General features: G+C 45.4%; 10 protein-coding genes across 10 annotated transcripts; 6 read left to right on the top strand and 4 right to left on the bottom strand.

The window, feature by feature from the left end:
- Positions 1-537: 537 nt before the first annotated feature.
- Positions 538-1107, bottom strand: PHALS_03880 (uncharacterized protein; the record flags this gene model as incomplete). Its single annotated transcript, XM_024718177.1, has 1 exon — positions 538-1107. The coding sequence occupies one exon, from the start codon at positions 1105-1107 to the stop codon at positions 538-540; it is 570 nt and encodes a 189-aa protein (XP_024583602.1).
- Positions 1108-4708: 3601 nt separating this feature from the next.
- On the bottom strand, positions 4709-5398 carry PHALS_03879 (uncharacterized protein; the record flags this gene model as incomplete). Its single annotated transcript, XM_024718176.1, has 1 exon — positions 4709-5398. One exon carries the CDS (start codon positions 5396-5398, stop codon positions 4709-4711), a length of 690 nt encoding a protein of 229 aa, XP_024583601.1.
- Positions 5399-5645: 247 nt separating this feature from the next.
- Positions 5646-6675, top strand: PHALS_03878 (short-chain dehydrogenase reductase acting with nad or nadp as acceptor; the record flags this gene model as incomplete). The annotated part of the gene is made up of 4 exons (XM_024718175.1): positions 5646-6344; positions 6410-6433; positions 6507-6548; positions 6604-6675. 4 exons carry the CDS (start codon positions 5646-5648, stop codon positions 6673-6675), a joined length of 837 nt encoding a protein of 278 aa, XP_024583600.1.
- Positions 6676-7926: 1251 nt separating this feature from the next.
- PHALS_03877 (Vacuolar sorting protein 9) lies at positions 7927-9420 on the top strand (the record flags this gene model as incomplete). The annotated part of the gene is made up of 1 exon (XM_024718174.1): positions 7927-9420. The coding sequence occupies one exon, from the start codon at positions 7927-7929 to the stop codon at positions 9418-9420; it is 1494 nt and encodes a 497-aa protein (XP_024583599.1).
- Positions 9421-9633: 213 nt separating this feature from the next.
- Positions 9634-10739, bottom strand: PHALS_03876 (ste ste7 mek1 protein kinase; the record flags this gene model as incomplete). Its single annotated transcript, XM_024718173.1, has 3 exons — positions 9634-9686; positions 9763-10089; positions 10160-10739. The coding sequence occupies 3 exons, from the start codon at positions 10737-10739 to the stop codon at positions 9634-9636; spliced, it is 960 nt and encodes a 319-aa protein (XP_024583598.1).
- Position 10740: 1 nt separating this feature from the next.
- On the top strand, positions 10741-12749 carry PHALS_14971 (uncharacterized protein). The gene has a single exon (XM_036407149.1). It carries the CDS (start codon positions 11178-11180, stop codon positions 11382-11384), a length of 207 nt encoding a protein of 68 aa, XP_036263403.1. The 5' UTR covers positions 10741-11177; the 3' UTR covers positions 11385-12749.
- Positions 12750-13385: 636 nt separating this feature from the next.
- On the top strand, positions 13386-13745 carry PHALS_03875 (uncharacterized protein; the record flags this gene model as incomplete). The annotated part of the gene is made up of 1 exon (XM_024718171.1): positions 13386-13745. The coding sequence occupies one exon, from the start codon at positions 13386-13388 to the stop codon at positions 13743-13745; it is 360 nt and encodes a 119-aa protein (XP_024583596.1).
- A 75-nt stretch (positions 13746-13820) lies between these two features.
- PHALS_03874 (uncharacterized protein) lies at positions 13821-14687 on the top strand (the record flags this gene model as incomplete). Its single annotated transcript, XM_024718170.1, has 1 exon — positions 13821-14687. The coding sequence occupies one exon, from the start codon at positions 13821-13823 to the stop codon at positions 14685-14687; it is 867 nt and encodes a 288-aa protein (XP_024583595.1).
- Positions 14688-14975: 288 nt separating this feature from the next.
- Positions 14976-16181, top strand: PHALS_03873 (uncharacterized protein; the record flags this gene model as incomplete). Its single annotated transcript, XM_024718169.1, has 1 exon — positions 14976-16181. The coding sequence occupies one exon, from the start codon at positions 14976-14978 to the stop codon at positions 16179-16181; it is 1206 nt and encodes a 401-aa protein (XP_024583594.1).
- Positions 16182-16395: 214 nt separating this feature from the next.
- PHALS_03872 (phosphoglycerate kinase) lies at positions 16396-17679 on the bottom strand (the record flags this gene model as incomplete). The annotated part of the gene is made up of 1 exon (XM_024718167.1): positions 16396-17679. The coding sequence occupies one exon, from the start codon at positions 17677-17679 to the stop codon at positions 16396-16398; it is 1284 nt and encodes a 427-aa protein (XP_024583593.1).
- Between the last annotated feature and the right edge of the window lie 83 nt (positions 17680-17762).

Below are 17762 nucleotides of genomic sequence, written 5' to 3'. Positions count from 1 at the left end.
ACACGGACTCCCAGAGTCGATTGTCTCTGATAGAGACCCCCGTTTCACGGGAATATTTGGGTCGACTATCTTCAAGGTGCTCGGCACCAAGCTGGGTACGTCGACACCGGATCATCCGCAGACCGATGGTCTAACCGGAAGGGTGAATCGCGTCATCGAAGACGTTCTTCGCAGCGCCTGCGCTGAGACGCCGAGGCGCTGGAGCATCATGTTGCCATTCGTAAAGTTTGTATTAAACAATGCAGTGCATTTGTCTACCGGCTACACGCCGTTCTACGTGAACGGGCTGAATCACCCTCGCGTCCCACTGACGCCGATATCCCATGGCTCAGGGCTTGGTTGGGGAGGAATAGCCGAAAGGCCAGCTGATGTCAGCCTCCTCACCATCCGCAAAGTATTTGATGACTTCTTGTCTACCAGACTGAGGCTCCTACGACACGTTCGCGATGCGATGGCTGAAAGCCAAGACCTGCAGAAAGAATATGAGATGAAAAAGGAAGAGGTAAAGTCGAAAGCTTTAAGGTCGGGAACCTGGTTTTATGAAGTCTTGAGAACCTGCCTACACATGCAGCCTCTGCTATCTTCAGGACGAAGATTCGTCCACGGTTTATCGGACCGTTTAAAGTCGTGGCCAAGCGGGTCCAAGGGTATACGCTGAACCTTCCGAAACGGATGCGCACCCACCCGGTGTTTTACGCGGGCTTGCTCAAGCCGTACCGGATTCGGCGCAAGTGGACGCGGAAGCGTTGGCGCCGGAGCGAATTCCACATGCCCTCGGCCACCCAGAAGCTGAACCAGCAACTGGTTCTGAGCACGGAGTTCAACAACCTCCACTTCTAATGGAGCCAAGCGCTCCAACGTCGCATGCAGCGATGCATTCGCCTGCTCCACGGCTAGGAGTCGCTCCGACAGAGCGCGAAAGTCCTCAAGGTGAGACATCCGGCGCACGACGTGCATCAAATCGCCAAGAGCGTTCGCATAGCGATATGCTACTTCAGCATGACGCTCAGCGGAGCTTCGATCACGAAGGACCTCGTCCTGAAGGGCTCGAAGAGCATCACGAGTCACCGGACAGCAAAAGTCGGTGAGAACGGTGACGTCCACCATCACGTGGAAAGTCTAGTGAGACGGCATCGTCACTAGGTTCAAATCCAATTTTTGGTGAAATGGCGGGGATATTTCGACTCCAAAAACTCGCTAAATTTTGAGGCGTCACTTCGGCAAGATTGACCAGACGCCCCGCGCTTCCCGGCAATAGCCCGGGAAGCTGAAGGGCCATGAGCTGAGCTCAAGCAGTGGCCTTAAGCTCTTGCGGTCGCAGACACAGGGCTTGCGGGGGCGTTAAGGGTCAATCCATACGTCGCAGGGCGACAACCCGAAGGAAGTCGACGGCGTGCCTTGAGTTTGGCAATCTCAAATCGGAGGTGTCGTTCCACACGCACGTCCATTTCCTTGTGGCTCAACTGCAGGTTATGCAGTGAGGAAAGTCTCCGGTGCCGTTACACCCATCGCTCAAAGAGCGTTTCGTCATCTGTAGCACTTTCGCCAGGGGCGAGCACTACAGGTATTGTCCGTATCGCGGGTACACGAGAGCCACCTCGTTGAGCACGTAGACGAGTGCGATAAACGTTCAACGGAATTTCTTGACACCAAGAAACGAGCTCGAAGAGCTTTCCGGGGTTACACGTACCCTGGTAACAGGGGGGGGCGTCACACGAGACGGGCACGGTGTGACTGCACCCAAATAAGTATGTGGCTGGGTAGCCAGTAGTCATGCATGTATTAAGATTTTACTAAATATATTTAGGGAAATCTATACATTTAAAATTAGGCGGCTTTGCCGCAGATAAAAAAAATACGGTTTGACGTTAAATGGAACAGTTAATCAGCTTTGGGTTCAGGCAATAATTAGTCTTGGAATAAGTGGATTGCGATCCGCTAAACTCGATCTTGTTCTAAGTATAGAACGAAAGGTCGGTGACCTATTTTACGCTTCCTCAGCGCAAAGCTACGGCAGCCCCGCTGCAGATAGAACCGTAGGGTTTTCGCTATATGCTCGGTTTGTGATAACACACATAGATTCTGACGCAGAAAGATTTTTAATTCTAGTATGGGGTAGGTAACAGTGCGAATCTTGTCCAGCGGGTAGCCAATATCATTGTCAACATGCGCACATCCGTAATGTAAAAAAACTGAGTACCAAAAGTCATATAAATGGTCAAGCTTTATATAAAAAGCAAGGACAAAATAGTGGTAATACGTGTTGTATTGAGCAACATGCAGTGGAAACAGCAGTATACTCGAATTGACCTACACATGATGCAACAGTGCGCGCTAAATAGAACCAAACCTATCTTAATAGAACTCACGTTGTCGGTTCACAGACTTTCGGTCTCAAATAATGCAACATCAAAAGCAGCACAATATGAGCATTACCTCTGCACATTAGAACTGGATTAACAATCTGTAGATGAGTTGGGATCGTGCTAAAAGAGTGGGCTTAAATTATTTGTGATATGGCTCGGATGTCCAGTGTCGAATGTACTAAACGGGTCGTCCAGTATTTTTTTTTATTACAAGCTATAAATTACCATCAGATATGATTCTTCTGCTTTAGACAGTCTAAGAATCTCAAATTCTCGAAAATGGATCTACTCTTCCCATTGAGATTCTTTGGTGATGTCATCGCGATTTTCAAAGAGTAGAATATAATGGGAGAAGCATTCTATACTTAAGGTGGGATGCAAAAGCACTCATTAAAGTCATTTTGAAGAACGGCCTGTCCTTGACCTCTGTGACGTAATGGTGAGATCACGATCCTCTGTACTATCCATTGTGACAGATCTCACAAATATAGGCGGCAACTCACGTGCGTGCGCCGAGTAAGTCTGGCCTACCCGTGCTCCTTTATTACGAAGAGTTAGAAAAGTAAGGAGCAGAAAGTTGCAGCTTGTACGGTAAGTAATTTAGAACAACAAGTAAAACAGAAAACACTGCGCTGGCTATGCGTGCAAGCAATCACCGATCTTTTAGCATGCGCAGGAAAGCAAACTCAATTTGACACTTACAAACAAGGTTGATAGTAATCAAGTATCCGATGAGATTCAAACCAGATACGCATGGACTAATAATTCACTCGAGCGCGTCACCGTTGGTAAGCCCACAGTGCAACAAGACGCGATATTGTGTTCAGTCCTCAAATCCTTCGACATTATAATTTATAATCCAATCCCTATGTATTGAGAGAGATGATATGATATTTCCAATGGACAATGACTTCAATCCGTGGATGTTAATAACGACTGTGTACATCTTGAGCACTCTTCCGTAGTCGAGATTTCTAGTGGTATTTCTTTGAATCATAATGACGACAATGTCGATTTACGTTAGCGCAAGGATTCGTACGCGATCTCTCTTGCTGTTTGCAACGTGTCTTTTAGAGCTGACGCTGCAGTGGCTCAATCAAAGAAGCAATCATATGCAAGATACATCAGCACATGAGTTATCCCGCGTTTCCATTGTGATGAAGCACCAAGATCGAAGGATATCCGTGACAGCAGCCATTGAGCTCGGCACCGTTATCTCGTTGTGTCATTGCCCTTACAATTGCGATCTTGCCACTACTACCATGAATCATGGTGATCACCACGATATTGTCTTTAGGGATACTTGCACTACATGTTACTTCTGACGTGTGTACTTCTCATGCCCACACAAAGCATCGTTGCTCCAATACTTCGGATCAAAAGCATCATAATTTGCACCGATAGCCTTACAAGTTTCTCAATACGTTCACCGGCCGCTAATTGATGGTATAAACCGTGTTGGTCATTAGTTATCTACGACGCGGGAGCATAAAACCCAGTCCTTATAATCGTCTCGACCATCATTCGCCACTGTCCTTTATTAATATCATTTCGGTGCGTCAACTCGTTTTTAATGTTTTCTTGCGATCGTACTGCACTTATGGAAAAAAAAACCTTCAATGTCAGCTATCAAACGAGTAGCTTGCTGCTCATTCTGGACAGAAAGAGGCAGACCAAATATTCTGAATGAAGGCACTGTCTTGATTGCAGCCTCTAATTTATACGTAGTCGGTGAAAGCAAAAAGTATTTAACATACAGAAACAAATCTGCTGTGGTATCAATCCGAATATGATTGAAAACAAAGATACTGTTTGGAGATTCGTGAAGTATGCACGCCGTTTAAAGCCTTATGTTGAAGAAATCGCACTAGCTTTGTACAGCTCACGACGTGGCGACGTGATATATTTACGCAAGTCATCGCATCAGCAGCAACAACAACAACATGATCTCATGTATGTTCGAGAAAAGAAAAGTCGCTAAAGAAATCTTTTGTATTCGTGTCGAACAACAGCTTTGTGGACCACGGCTGTCAGTTTAAAAATGAACATTCGGAATGGCGCCAGCATACCAACTGAAATTTATTACTGGCTACATGACTTTTGCACGACAGACACAACGAAGTGATAACATCATAGGAATAAAGCGACGCCTATGCGATGTAATGCAGGTATCGTGCAATACGCCGATTTTGTCTCTAGATGACAGGTCTCAGTAGTTGTTGAAAAAATGCGTGTTCGCGAATATATTTACAGATCAAACATCACTACTTTGAGATCTCTTCAAGCAAAAGCTGTTCCTTCAATATCTTACAGTCTGGACCTAAATATGTGTTCGAAGGGGTCTACCTGCCCTCAACGATAACCATTTCTCCTCCGTCTCTTGCATTCGCAATATCCGTAGAAGGCGAAACTTGGTGGGATGATGCATCACCAGATAAGTGCTCATGTCGCTGATGCACCAAATTCTCCTCTGCTTTCTGTTCCCGTAAAATCTTTTTCATCTTATGCCGCTCTTTGCGTTCTTTCCGCTCATCAAACACCTGAATGCCCACAAGTCCAAGCTCGCAAAGTCCAATCACCAATGCACTACGTAACTTAGGACCCGAGTAGAGCTTCATTTTAAGTACAGATTTCAGTATGACGGCGTAAAAGATTGCGATGATCAATGAAGCCAGCATGAGGTTGTACTTGTAATTGCGTGCCTTTCGCAATCGCTTGATTTTCCAGCAAAAAAGGAATTTGGCGAAGTAGACAAGAAACCACGCAAAAGCAAAAGGTGTTGGATAGAAGATGTAAATCCATTGCAGCAGTCGCTGGTTCTCATCTAGCTCACCCTTTGTATATTTGCTTGCCACGAATCTGGCAGCATGCGACGTACCGGCACCAACGTCAAAGAAAGCCACGACCACAGCAAAGATGGCAAAGAATGTAAGTGATGCATAAATCCAGCGATAGAAGCGTTTCTGATGAACAAATCCCCAGTAACCGTCCGACACTGTTAGCATGTTGCGCATGTGTCGCCGCTTACCCATGGTGTAGAGGCCTCCTGAACTTTTGTACAGTCGCAATATTGTTCAGAAAAAGAGAGGACTAAATGTAAAAATATTTTCTATTTTTCTTACTCATCTTGGTTTTATACCATCTGTATTACTTATTATACATAGGAAAGTATGTGCAAAAGTATGACATCATCCTAGGATACTTTATGCGCATCATCTGGCCCCCCTAATATCCTTGCATTGGATTTTATCATTAATCTCGTAAAAGATAGCTCAACACATGCTTAAACTCTTGGCGCACATGCAGGCAACGCTTAAAGCGGCGCCTTTATCTGTAAGCGCCTTGGCAGCCGTGGGTTGTCTAGTGCTGTCTCGTCTGGTGCTGCAGCTATTGGTTTCATTCTACGCATTCTTTTTGCGTCCAGCCAAGAGCTTGAAAAGCTTTGGCCAGTGGGGTGTCGTTACGGGTGCCACGGATGGCATTGGTAAGGCGCTCGCCATGGAATTGGCAAGGAAAGAAATGAATTTAGTGCTGCTGAGCCGCACGCAGAGCCGGTTGGAGACTGTACGCAATGAAATTCTTGCCAAGTATCCGACGGTGCAAGTGAAGACCTTGGCTGTAGACTTTGACCGCGTGGACGAACCCAAAGTACGCGAGATTATACAGAAGAAGCTGGACGAAATCAGAGATGTCGGCGTGTTATTTAATAACGTTGGTGTGTCGTATGATTTCCCTGAATTCTTCGACCAGCTATCAGAAGAACGCATGGATAGTTTAATCAAGCTGAACGTGACTAGCGGCACAATTATGACAAAACTGGTGCTACCGGGCATGGTGCAACGCAAGCGAGGTGTGATTGTCAATTTAAGTTCTGGCTCAGGCCGCATGGTCGTGCCGCTGCTCAGTGAGTACAGTGCCACTAAAAAGTACATTGAGCAGTTGACGCTGTGTCTCGCTGCCGAGTACGCCGCTAAAAACGTACATATTCAATGCCACGTGCCAATGTTTGTATCGACTAAATTGGCCAAAATTCGCCATTCGAGCTTCTTGGTACCCTCTCCCACCACGTACGCACGCGCGTCAATGGTACAGCTGGGTTATGACACACTTATCTCGCCTTACTGGCCGCATGCATTACAGATCTGGCTGTATGAGAGCGTCCCCTCTTGGCTACTAGCTAAGGTATGATACAATTACAAATGCCTGTACGAATCGCAACTGACTTTTGCCCTGACAGGTTGCAATGATAACCCATTTGTCTCTGCGCAAGCGTGCGCTCAAAAAGCTCGAAGGAAAGAAGAAGGAGTAGACAGGCGACCTGTGAGCGCAAGAGTCGTCCTTGTCAATTGATTAACAGCAAGGAGTTCCATTCCCATAGAGTAGTGTAGCAGTGACTTTTTTTTCCTCTGACAATTAATGCTACAATTTCTATTGAAAACATCTTAGTACTACTGTCGTCTTGATGATTACTTGTCATCAAAGTGCGTCTTGCTGCACTTAGTTCAATGACTGGTGGTGGTCGCTTTGATGTGAAAAGTACACCGAGTTAACCGCACAGTCGTCACAGAGCCGGCAATAGAAGTCATAGAGGCCAGCATGTCGCATTAATGAAATTATGACGCCAGCGGTACAGTATCGACCGTTGTGAGATTCTCTCATTCAAAACGTTCGATGCCATTACAAAGACTACTAGGGTCCATTTTGGCGGTCCTCCAAACTAGAATCATGTCAACGAGATGATACTAATTCATTTTTTACTTGAGAGATTAATCACCTTTCGTGTTGCCGCGTTGCTGGATATCTCATTCGGTAGCCACTCGTTAAGAAGCACGCACCTCAGAAAAGCCAGCAAATTGTGATCAGCGGCTCAAGCGTACCCTGTAATGACCATTTTGTGCGCCGACTTTCCGGTGCGATTACCGACAACGAAGGCACAATTGCTACAAATTGTACAAGAAAATCGTTAGTTTTTTGTAAGCGAAGGGCAATCGTAGCTTGTGACGTCGGAAGACAGGATAGGCACCTAACCAGCTTCAGGTCTGATGGTACGATACACACGTGGTCTGTCAGCTGATACCGACGTTTGGCTTATGTTGGGTACTTCGAAGTCTGAAGAAAGTATAAGTTCTCACCATGTGATGTTAGTTCCATGTGGAGACCATGTATAGCACAGCTACATAGACAGAATGTTGTTGAGCTATGCCGTCGAACTATTCCAACCTCTCGCACGTGACTTCAAATCATCAAAGCTGTAATTGATCATAGGCACGATCTAGGTCTGATCTCGCTTGGTCTCACTATTCTTTTCCCAATTTCGCTGGAAAACTCTCTCTTTCATTTCTTCTATGTAAGAGTTACTCCGTTACTTACGCCTTCAAAATCTAATTTCCTTTTATAACCGATTCCATATGACAAATGTGGTACCGCTGCTGCCCGCCACGACTCTCGCACGCATGTAAAATTGAGCATTTTGGCTTTTCTGCCGTGAGCCTCAACGTTGCCAACTTTTGTTTCATAGTTGCATTTTCATCTTCTTGTTCAAGTCAATACTCGATCAATTATGGGCCTCGAGGATCTTAGCGTATTGGCTGCAAATCTTGCAGCTGAGCGTGTTGTTGATGCCAAAGGCGTGGCAACCGCTACTTCACCGATTGCCGCGGCGTCTCCGATCGAGACTGAGGCCGCAGCAATGCGTCGCCGAACATCAATTCCCAGCACGTTCTCATTCGGTGGCATCGACCATGCAATTCCTACTTCAGATATCGGTCAGCGTCGCTGGCGAAGCTTTGATGCAGCTCTTTCTGAGAATACGGCCGCATCTTCAGCACTTGACCAACTTACACGTCGCATTCAAGAAGAGTCGCAACATGTGCTTAAGCGCAAGGCACGATTGTCCAAGCGGCGTGAACTCCTTCGTAGCGTCAAAGGCTGGATCAGCTCTAGTCGCCGTGATCAAGTTGCGCTGTTGCAGATGCAACTTGTAGCTGAGGTAGCCACGAGTAACCGTTCTCTTGCTGTGCTTGGTGATATGCGCACGCTGCTTGAGCTTGACGAGGCCGATGACCTTGCTTCTGGAACCCAGCGTCACCGATCTAGTTTCGCCGCAAGTCAGACACTTCTCGACGGTATTGAGCAGTCAGATCGTGCACTTGCGGAAGATTGGTTGAGACAAGTGCTGCAATTACAAGCTAATTACTTGGCAAAGCTGATGAAGCTTCATCGTCAGAAGAATCTTGAGCCGAACGGATTGACACTTCAGCAATTACTCGACCAGGTAGTCAGTGTGACCTCCTATAAAGATGAACCAACACCCGCACTCGTACGATTTGAGAAGCTGCTGAGTCGGCAGAAACTTCTCAAGCCAGATCTCAAGAGAGCACTGGACAAGCTTTGCTTGGACACCATGCGCTCATTTACACGATCTTGTAGTCAACCTGGACCAAAGACAGTTTTTGATGAGAGAGAAGCTCGCGATGTCATGAACTCACTCGTTGAAGAGATTGTAAACGCTGTTGCGGCTGAGGCCAAGCTTGAGCAGACTCAACTGCCGGCCCTGCGTATGTTTGTGGAGCATATGGTATTCTGTCGCCTCGCTTGTGCGTGCTATCGTGACACTGAAGCTGACTTAGACGAGCTCAATGCCTCTTGGCGAGAACAAGCAGCTAAGATGCGCGAGTTGAGTCTGGATGAGATTGGTGTACCAGTAAAAATTCCAGAAGAAGTCAAGCATCAAGAGATTTTCAGTGAGTCTATTGCTGCCTTCAACAAGATCCCACATCTTGTGCCTTCAAGTGTTTTATCGTCTATGATGCGAGCTGTTTGCACGCTGTACCGTGAATCGAAAAACGGATTGGGTCTAGACAGCAGCTGCATCTCGGCCGACGTGTTGCTTCCATTGCTAGTCTATGTGCTTAGCCGAAGCGAGCTGCCACATTTGCACTCACAGGTGTATTTGATGGAGCAGTATGCTATTGACGAATCTCAGGATGGCTCCGAAGCTGCCTACTATCTCGCATGTTTACAAGCTGCCATGTGTTACATAATGGGCAACTGATTGGTCGAAGAAGCCGAGAATTAGATACGTGAATGAACAATAGGTGTTTGTGAGTACTTGTGAACGTGAGCGGAGATCTAGCCCCGCCACAAGAGATTATTTATCCTATTATGTAACAATACTAAAATTCTTTTCATCAGACATTGCGTGCCTGGATGTTTTACTGACGAACGGCTGTTAAGTTTCTGGATATTTTACTAGAATGTCGTGATGCTACTGCAACGAATCGATCCAATGCCTCACATTCGTAACAGCGCTATCAAGATCTTTAACATGGAAATGACACCACCATTAATATCAGAGAATTCATTAGACTTCGGAAACAGACAATCTGAAACTTACTGATGGCTCCACATCGTTGTAACCAGGACGATTCAAGCAGTGTATCAGCTGACGCTCGGTCAAGTGGATTCTTTTGGAGACACTGCTGCAGAAAGTCGCAGAAGTCGTGAGAAAAGTATTGTGGAGAAAGAGCTGGCGGTGGAGCTTCTAAAACGCTTTGAAGCATGTCAATGCAAGTTTTGTGCTTGGGATATGGGTAAACACCGGTGGCTGCCTCCATCAGCACAAGGCCAAGACTCCAAATGTCGGAACTGTAGCTATACTGCGCGTGTTGAATTCGTTCGGGGGACATATAGCGAAAAGTGCCAACAAAAGTGCCACACATGGCTGCATTATGGTCATGTGTAGAAAATCGTCAATTATTACAGCTATTCTTTGCTTCAAAACCAAGACTTACCAATCGAGTTGCCAAGTTCTGAAGCGATCCCAAAATCTGAGAGTTTGACTTGGCCGTGGCTGTTTAATAAAATATTTGGTGGCTTGATGTCGCGGTGAACTCGCTTGTTAGTTTTCAGATATGATAGCGCATGGAGAATCTGGAATGCCACATTGGCCAAAATGTGCTCCGGAATGGTACCGAGTTGATGAATGACATTTTCTAAAGAGCCGCCGTCCATGTATTCTAGAGCAAGCACCACGGCTCCGTCACGAAGAAATGCGCCATAAAAGGTCACAAGACATGGACATTTAGCGTCGAAGAGCGCATTGATTTCACGAATAAGTTGCTCGCGTTTTGTCTTGTCGTACATGTTGATTATCTTCAGCGCTAACGGCGTGTTTGTCGGTCGGTGACGTGAGATCAAAACACATCCGCTAGCTCCACGGCCGATAACTTGACCGCCCCATTCAAGTTCCTCGGGTACAACGCTAAAGGCACGACCTGTTCCCTTTCGCACAACACCCGTAGACGTGATTGCGTATTTGCCTTTGACGTAAGCATCGGCACCGGCAGTAAAGGAATTGTTGAGGTTATTCATAGTCTTCAAAAAAGACAAAAGAGCTTATGGCTACCAATCGCGATTTGACTGCGTCTCTTCCAAAACAAGAGGTCGTCTCACCACGCTCACGTACTCAAGATGTCGAGCTGGCTGCCTTAAGTGCCTTACTGGCCTTTTCGACGTTGATAGACGTTACGTCGTCACGCTGAGGGTAAGTAGGAATCCTTGATTCATATACGCCCGGCAGTTTTTTCGTAGCATTAGCTCAAAGAGAGTAGGTTTAATTGTTTCTAATAGACACATAGCGCAAGGAACCATCTCTTTTATCGAAGAAGGCTGACAGTTTGAACAGACGTACCACTACTTATTTGATATCAACTACTTGAATGATGCTACTAATAAGATCCACGAACATCGGAGATGATAGCTGACAACAAATCGACGATTGCTTGTTAGAAAAAGCAAGAATATCACTGTATGATCTATGGCGCTTTCATCCAAGTGGATGGCTTGGATGCTGTAATCAACGACGAGAATGGCGTACCTGTTACACGCGATAAAAACGGAAGTTCTCAAGACTTCACGAAAATGAACCCGTTTCCTTCTAGCAACGTTATCATAGATCTCCCGAACGATAAAATATGGTGCAGTGCTTTAGAAGAGGCCAGCTGTGAAAGTGTCTGAAATCGAAAGCGACGTGAAAAGAGCGAAAGGTAGACGAAAAACTTATTTTAGATCTTGCTGTGCTACGAGAAGTCTCTTCTTGTCGTTTTCAGGCATATGCGGTGAAAAAAATAGTTTCGCTAAAAGGCCATGCAAGGAATTGACAAAGGAAGTATTATATAGAGATTTCCGTTATATTCTAGGTGGGGGATGGTTGAAACTTCAAGCAGACACGATACTTGAGTTACTATTCATTTTACAGGTAACATACAAGTAAGGTGTTACACATATTTGTATAAGGTTTGTCAAGACGAAGTTGTTCAAGTCTTAAAAGCCCGATGTGACTTGCAAGCGAACGGTCGAACTGAGTAGTGAAGTAATCCATTGTAAATCAACTGATATCTAAGCTACACTTGAAAATTTTAAATGGTTATGGTAATCGAGGAACAACATCGACAGAAACAACAATCGGACGTGAGATAATGACTTCTTTGCGTGCATAAGAGTCCACTTAGACTTGTTCAGGCCCCAAGATGGAGACGAAGCGCGCGATTGGTTTCTATTAGGTGTTTCTATAGGTCAAATTTTGCGCACTGGATGGGAGAGATAAACGATTGTCCAATCGTACAAATATAGACGCCAGAATCTCATCCTTCAAGATAGCTTGTGCCAGCTGGGACAACGATGTTCTACAATTCGGCGGTAATTCAGAGGCTCTCCCATCAGCTGTCGACAAATCGGCATTTCCCACGTCAGTTGATCTTCTTTTGCTGGATCAACTTTTTTCTTGAAGTAGGCACGTAATGCGTTTACAATTCAATGATAGAAGTAGACGTGGTCCACTCTGCTTTAGAGCATCCCAATTTTGATTCATTTGAACATATTTTAACGTGTTTTGTGAGGCAGCAACGACAACAAAAGTTTTGACTGATTCATGCTTAGATCCGCTAAAAGAAAGTTCGTCTTGATCCTCAAGTTAATTTGTACTATTGTTGTCGGATGCATGCGGAGCAATTGAATAGAAGTATGATGTATACCTGAGCAACAAAACTCGTGTAGAAACACTATCACAGAATGAATGTGACGATAAAGTCGAGACAGGACGAGGACAACTTAATGTAAAGCTACTGAAGTCAGTCACCATTAGTAGTACTTCTCGTCTTGTACCACATGGTGTTGCACACGCACATTTTTGAAGAAGATCAGCAATCAGCATACGTAATCTCTCTTCTACATGACCTTAATCGATCACTACAATTTAGCAATGATGTTGGCAGATGTTATGTGGATCAATGTATTTGAAAGCATAATCAGCTAATAATACTAGCTTCAAATGCAGGTCTAAGTGCTCACTGATTTTGCAATTTTCATTCCCCATTCCGAAAATTACTTCTCAAAATCAAGCATGTCATCAATATATCCGAGACTATTTTTTAAGAGTATTTACTGTACGCTAAGTCAATTCTGAAGCCTTCAGTTTAGAAACCTTTTTCATTCTGAGCATGCGTTCATGTCATGAGATGCCTCTTAAATTTTGTTGCCATAATTGAGAGTTTTCCAACTACATTTACCAAATAGAGACAAAGATATTTATAAAATCCATTAATGGATATATGATTGAATTTATAATCGTCGTTTTGATTCATACATAGGTGACGCATTACACATTGTAGATTGTGAGCAAAATAGAAGTGTTGCAAAAATGAGTAAGCTACGTTTGAAGAGCTAATTATGTACATAACAATTTTTTGATAGAAGTATGTATAAATACCAGAAAGATGCCAGTAAAGGCCGTTAAATGTACACGCGTTGGGGCGGACCACCGCGTGGTTTACTGGTCGCATCTATTTAATTGTGCATCTTGACATTTGTACTGGATTATATTTTTGCCCGAAAAAAGCGACAAAAATACTGGTCTTCATGGTCTGATGCGATAACTATGATTATCTCCTTGTCTCATGGATGAGATGCCTTCCTTTTTTAAAGACATAATTGCTTTGTTCAGCTTCTTGCAATATCACCATGCGCGTGAATCAGATCATCATGTTAGTGCTACTTTCGATCTCGACAAGGATTCAAATCGCGTCAACCGCATCATGCTCGGACAAAGTGTCTTCCGGTGACAAAGGCGTCGGTATCTCTGCAGAAGATGCTCCACTGTGTCCTACTAATGGTGGAGTCGGCTGCTTTGGTGGAAGCGTTGCCTGTCGCTTTTGCATGGCATTTAGCACGCCGCAGAGCTCGCACTTGGCCGCATGCAAGGCAAAAGCGTCAAGTTCATCAGTGTCTCCGACGGTGACACCTTCCGCGACGCCTTCAACAGTGGCTCCATCGTCGACCACTACCAATGATGATTGCATCGAGGATCTTACAGTCGCGTAGATTCTTAAAGTTGTGATGCACTCAGAATATATAATTATATTTATTGGAACAAGTCAAAATTAAGCTCTTTTATAAATGCAGTCCTTTGCACAACATGCTTGCATTGAACGGACGTTGCGTACGTATTTCAACAGTGAACTTTCAGTAATAGATGCTGAAGACCCTGCAGCATTTCGCGCTCAGATGCTCCTTGACGAAGACAACGAAAGCGTTCGTGCTGAATCTAACCAAGAGGTCAATTCCATTCCAATTAGAAGCATTTTGATTGGAGTCTCAGGTGCATCATACGTGACTCAATTAACGGTGATTCTCTACACGTGGCACTTGACCGAAACCAATCCTCTTCAGTCGTACTCAATTTTAACACCTGAATCTCTGATTGAAGGTGTAACAGCCGAGTACACAAGTCGACAAAGAATTCTGAACGTCTCTGTAGGCGAAATCCACACTTTTGTTGCTACAGTCGTGAATAATGACAGTGAGAAGACTCTAGATGCAACATTCGCACTTGTAAAAGTACTAGGCGGCGCACGCGGAATTTTAACTTTATTAGGCTTTCAGCATACTGTCGGTAGTCGCAATGTGGCTCCGCTCACGCTTCGACAATGCTTGGCAGCGTTTGCTCAGCGTCATAACAATAATGAGCTCCTCACAGTTGGTGCGCGAGCATACACCAAGCACTGCACTAGAAGCTCTAGTGGCTGGTGGGGTGAGCTTAAGGGAAACGATGCTGCTAAGAATGTGCAAGCTGAAGCCAAAGTTCGTGATCTGTTAGCCACTGCGACGTGGAAAAATATTCACAGTCTGCCTCACGGTCATGCGACAATGGAAATTCGTAATTCTTTGGGATATGGCGCTCGATGGGACGCAGAGACTCGACATTTTCGAGGATTTCTCGAACCACCGATGCTTAATGGTCATGCGATCAAGTGGCGACATTAGGTAGGTAACAACGAAACAGTCGCGTCGGGACGTTGCAAACATGAAGGTGCGACCATGTCGGTCGTTTCGAGAATGGTCATTGAAGAAGCAGCGATTAAAATGAGAGATGTACAGTTTGCAGCACGAACCAAATAACGTTGACACTCAGTGGTTTCGATCAGCCTTACATGTTTGTTGAGCCCGCCATATTACGTTAAGAATTTGTTGAGTTTAGCTCATTCATCAATTCACTTACTGCTTCCTATTCGCTCATCTGGCCATTAAAGTTCGTTGCAACGGAGAATCCCGATGCGATATTTATATTTAGAGACCGTCTTTGTCGTGGCATACGCTGTATTTGCTGCAGATACAGGTGTTAAAGCAACTACTTCGTGTGCTGACAGGGTGTCGACTGGCGATCAAAGTGTTGGGATCAGTGCAGTGGCAGACGCTTCCTGCATATCTGGCGGTTTGGGATGTTTTCCATTCGGAGATCAATGCCGATTCTGTCGGGAGTCGGAACACAGTCAAGCCATGCATTTAGAACTGTGCTCTGAGATTGAAGTATTGACGCCTCCATCAACTGAGTCGACAGGAAAAACAGATTTTGTGACGTCTAGTACGGAGCAGTCGACTGCTCAACAAACTGAGTCTATGACAAAAACGCCAGCAAGTCCGGAGCAATCGCCTGCTTGTCAAACAGAGTCTACGACAAATACTTCAATTAGTTCAAAGGAAGAAGCACTTGATTGTTTGTCACTCGTGTCGGTTGGTGATCAAAGAGTGGGTATTTCTGCCGTAGCAGCGACTTACCCAACGTGCGCAGCGAGTGGCTTGGGTTGTTTTCGGAGTGGTCAATGTCGATTCTGTCAAACGAGATCTACTCCCCAGAGCACGGCATTCTTAACATGCTCGTCTCTTGGTGGGTCTTCTACTCCAACTCCAAACCTGTCGCCAACTACACCTCCGAGTAGTACCCCTACACCAACAGTTGCCTCCACTAGTACAACGTGCTCGTCGGTTGTATTGAGATCTGGTCTTGAAGGTATCTCGTTCGTTTTAGAAGGTCGCTGCAATGTTGCTGCGCCAACGCTCCTTGGTTGCTCTGCTCGAACTTCTTGCCGTCTATGTCGCGATAACAAGAACGAAGCCAACCAGTATCTTATTAGCTGCAACGTATTAAAAGCCCAGGGAACTACTGAAAGTGCTGTAGACCCTACAACAAGGGTGGATTCGGCTGGTAATCCCACCGTTTATACAGAAACGCAAAGTGCCCCCCAGAAGGCTCTAAGCGGCTCTCCAGCTGTAAGCCTTCTTGCAGCTGCGGCACTTGTTGTTGTGGCTATCATGAGCGCCCTATACGTTAAAAAACGTCGTGAGTCTTGTGAAGAGCCATCGACACCTGATAATTGTCCTGATTGTGATGTGTTTACTCCTCATGGCGGTCATGGCTACATGTCGCGTCAAGGATCGTTGGTGCAGGTTCAAAGTCAATCGTCGATTGCCACTCTGTGATGAAATAAGTGCTCAATTATTTTGCTTCAGAAACCACACCCAACTCACCCAGAGTACTACTACAGCTACTTAATTTGAAATTTACATGATTCACTTTGATTAACACCAAAGCTACATTGATAAACAAAGTCGCCATTTTGAAATTGCGTTGTAAATTTCTACTCATCCGTTGCAATCGCATTTACAGGCATGACACAATGCCTCGAAACAAAGTCTAAGCATCATTTAGAGCGGCGACACCTGGAAGATTTTTGCCCTCAAGTAGTTCTAAGCTGGCACCACCACCCGTAGAAATGTGACTCATCTTTGAGCCCAAACCTGCTTGCTCGACTGCAGCTACCGAGTCGCCGCCACCAACAATAGTTGTGATGCCACAGTCTGTGCTTTCCGCAAGAGCTTCGGCTACACCAAATGTGCCTTTGGCAAACTCAGAGAACTCAAACACGCCCATAGGACCATTCCAAACGACAGTTTTGCATTTCTTAATCTCTTCAGCAAACGTCGTTAATGACTGTGGGCCAATATCTAGACCCAACCAATCAGCAGGAATCGCATTAGCGCGTACGATTTTTGACTGGGCTTTCGCATCAAACTTGTCGGCAACTACAACATCAGTAGGAAGCACAATTTGCACACCACGCTGACTTGCTTCGTCTAGAATCTCCTTGGCAAGTTCGACCTTGTCTTCTTCAATAATGGACTTACCGACGTTTAGACCTTGAGCCTTGTAAAACGTAAACATCATACCACCGCCGATCAAGACTTTATCACATTTCTGCAACAATGACTTGAGCACAGGAATCTTAGTAGATACCTTGGCACCACCAATAATGGCACCAAGCGGCCGAATAGGGGCATCAACAGCACCAATTAGGTATTTTAGCTCTTTCTCCATGAGAAAACCAGCCACATTGGTATCGATGTACTTTGTGACACCTTCTGTCGAGGCGTGAGCGCGGTGGGCTGTGCCAAATGCATCATTCACGTAAATATCTGCATCGTGGGCCAATTGTTTAGCAAACTTTGAATCGTTCTTTGTCTCCTGTTTGTAAAAGCGGACATTTTCGAGAAGAACGATCTCACCGTCTTGTAAAGCATTGATTTCATCGTCGACCTCAGGCCCAATACAGTTGTCCAGCTTCTTGACAGGGGTTCCCAACAGCTCACCAAGGCGAGCAGCCACAGGCGTAAGGCGAAGATCATCATTGACCTCTCCGCCAGGACGACCCAGATGCGAGCACAGCACAATTCGTGCTCCTGTTTCTTGAAGTAGCTTGAGCGTAGGGAGCACAGTCCGGATCCGTGTGTCGTCTGTGATGGTAGCGGGCTTCGTATTTTTCATTAGCGGTACATTCAAGTCGGCGCGCACTAGCACTCGCGAGCTTTTGAGACTTTGTCGCTTCAAAAGCTGCTCCAGACTTAGTTTTGATGAGCTCATGGCACGCAGTGCGTGATACGATGGGCGCTTTAGCTGCCATGCACGCGAACGACACAGCATCTGAAATTAGAAAATAATATTTCTTGACTACCAGATACGTTTTTCATATTCTTAATAAACAAAAGGGAGAATAAAAAAAATGC

The sequence above is a fragment of the Plasmopara halstedii genome, assembly GCF_900000015.1.
Source record: "Plasmopara halstedii genome assembly, contig: Scaffold_2386, whole genome shotgun sequence".
NCBI lineage: Eukaryota > Oomycota > Peronosporomycetes > Peronosporales > Peronosporaceae > Plasmopara > Plasmopara halstedii.
This window is presented reverse-complemented; position numbering and strand designations above follow the sequence as displayed.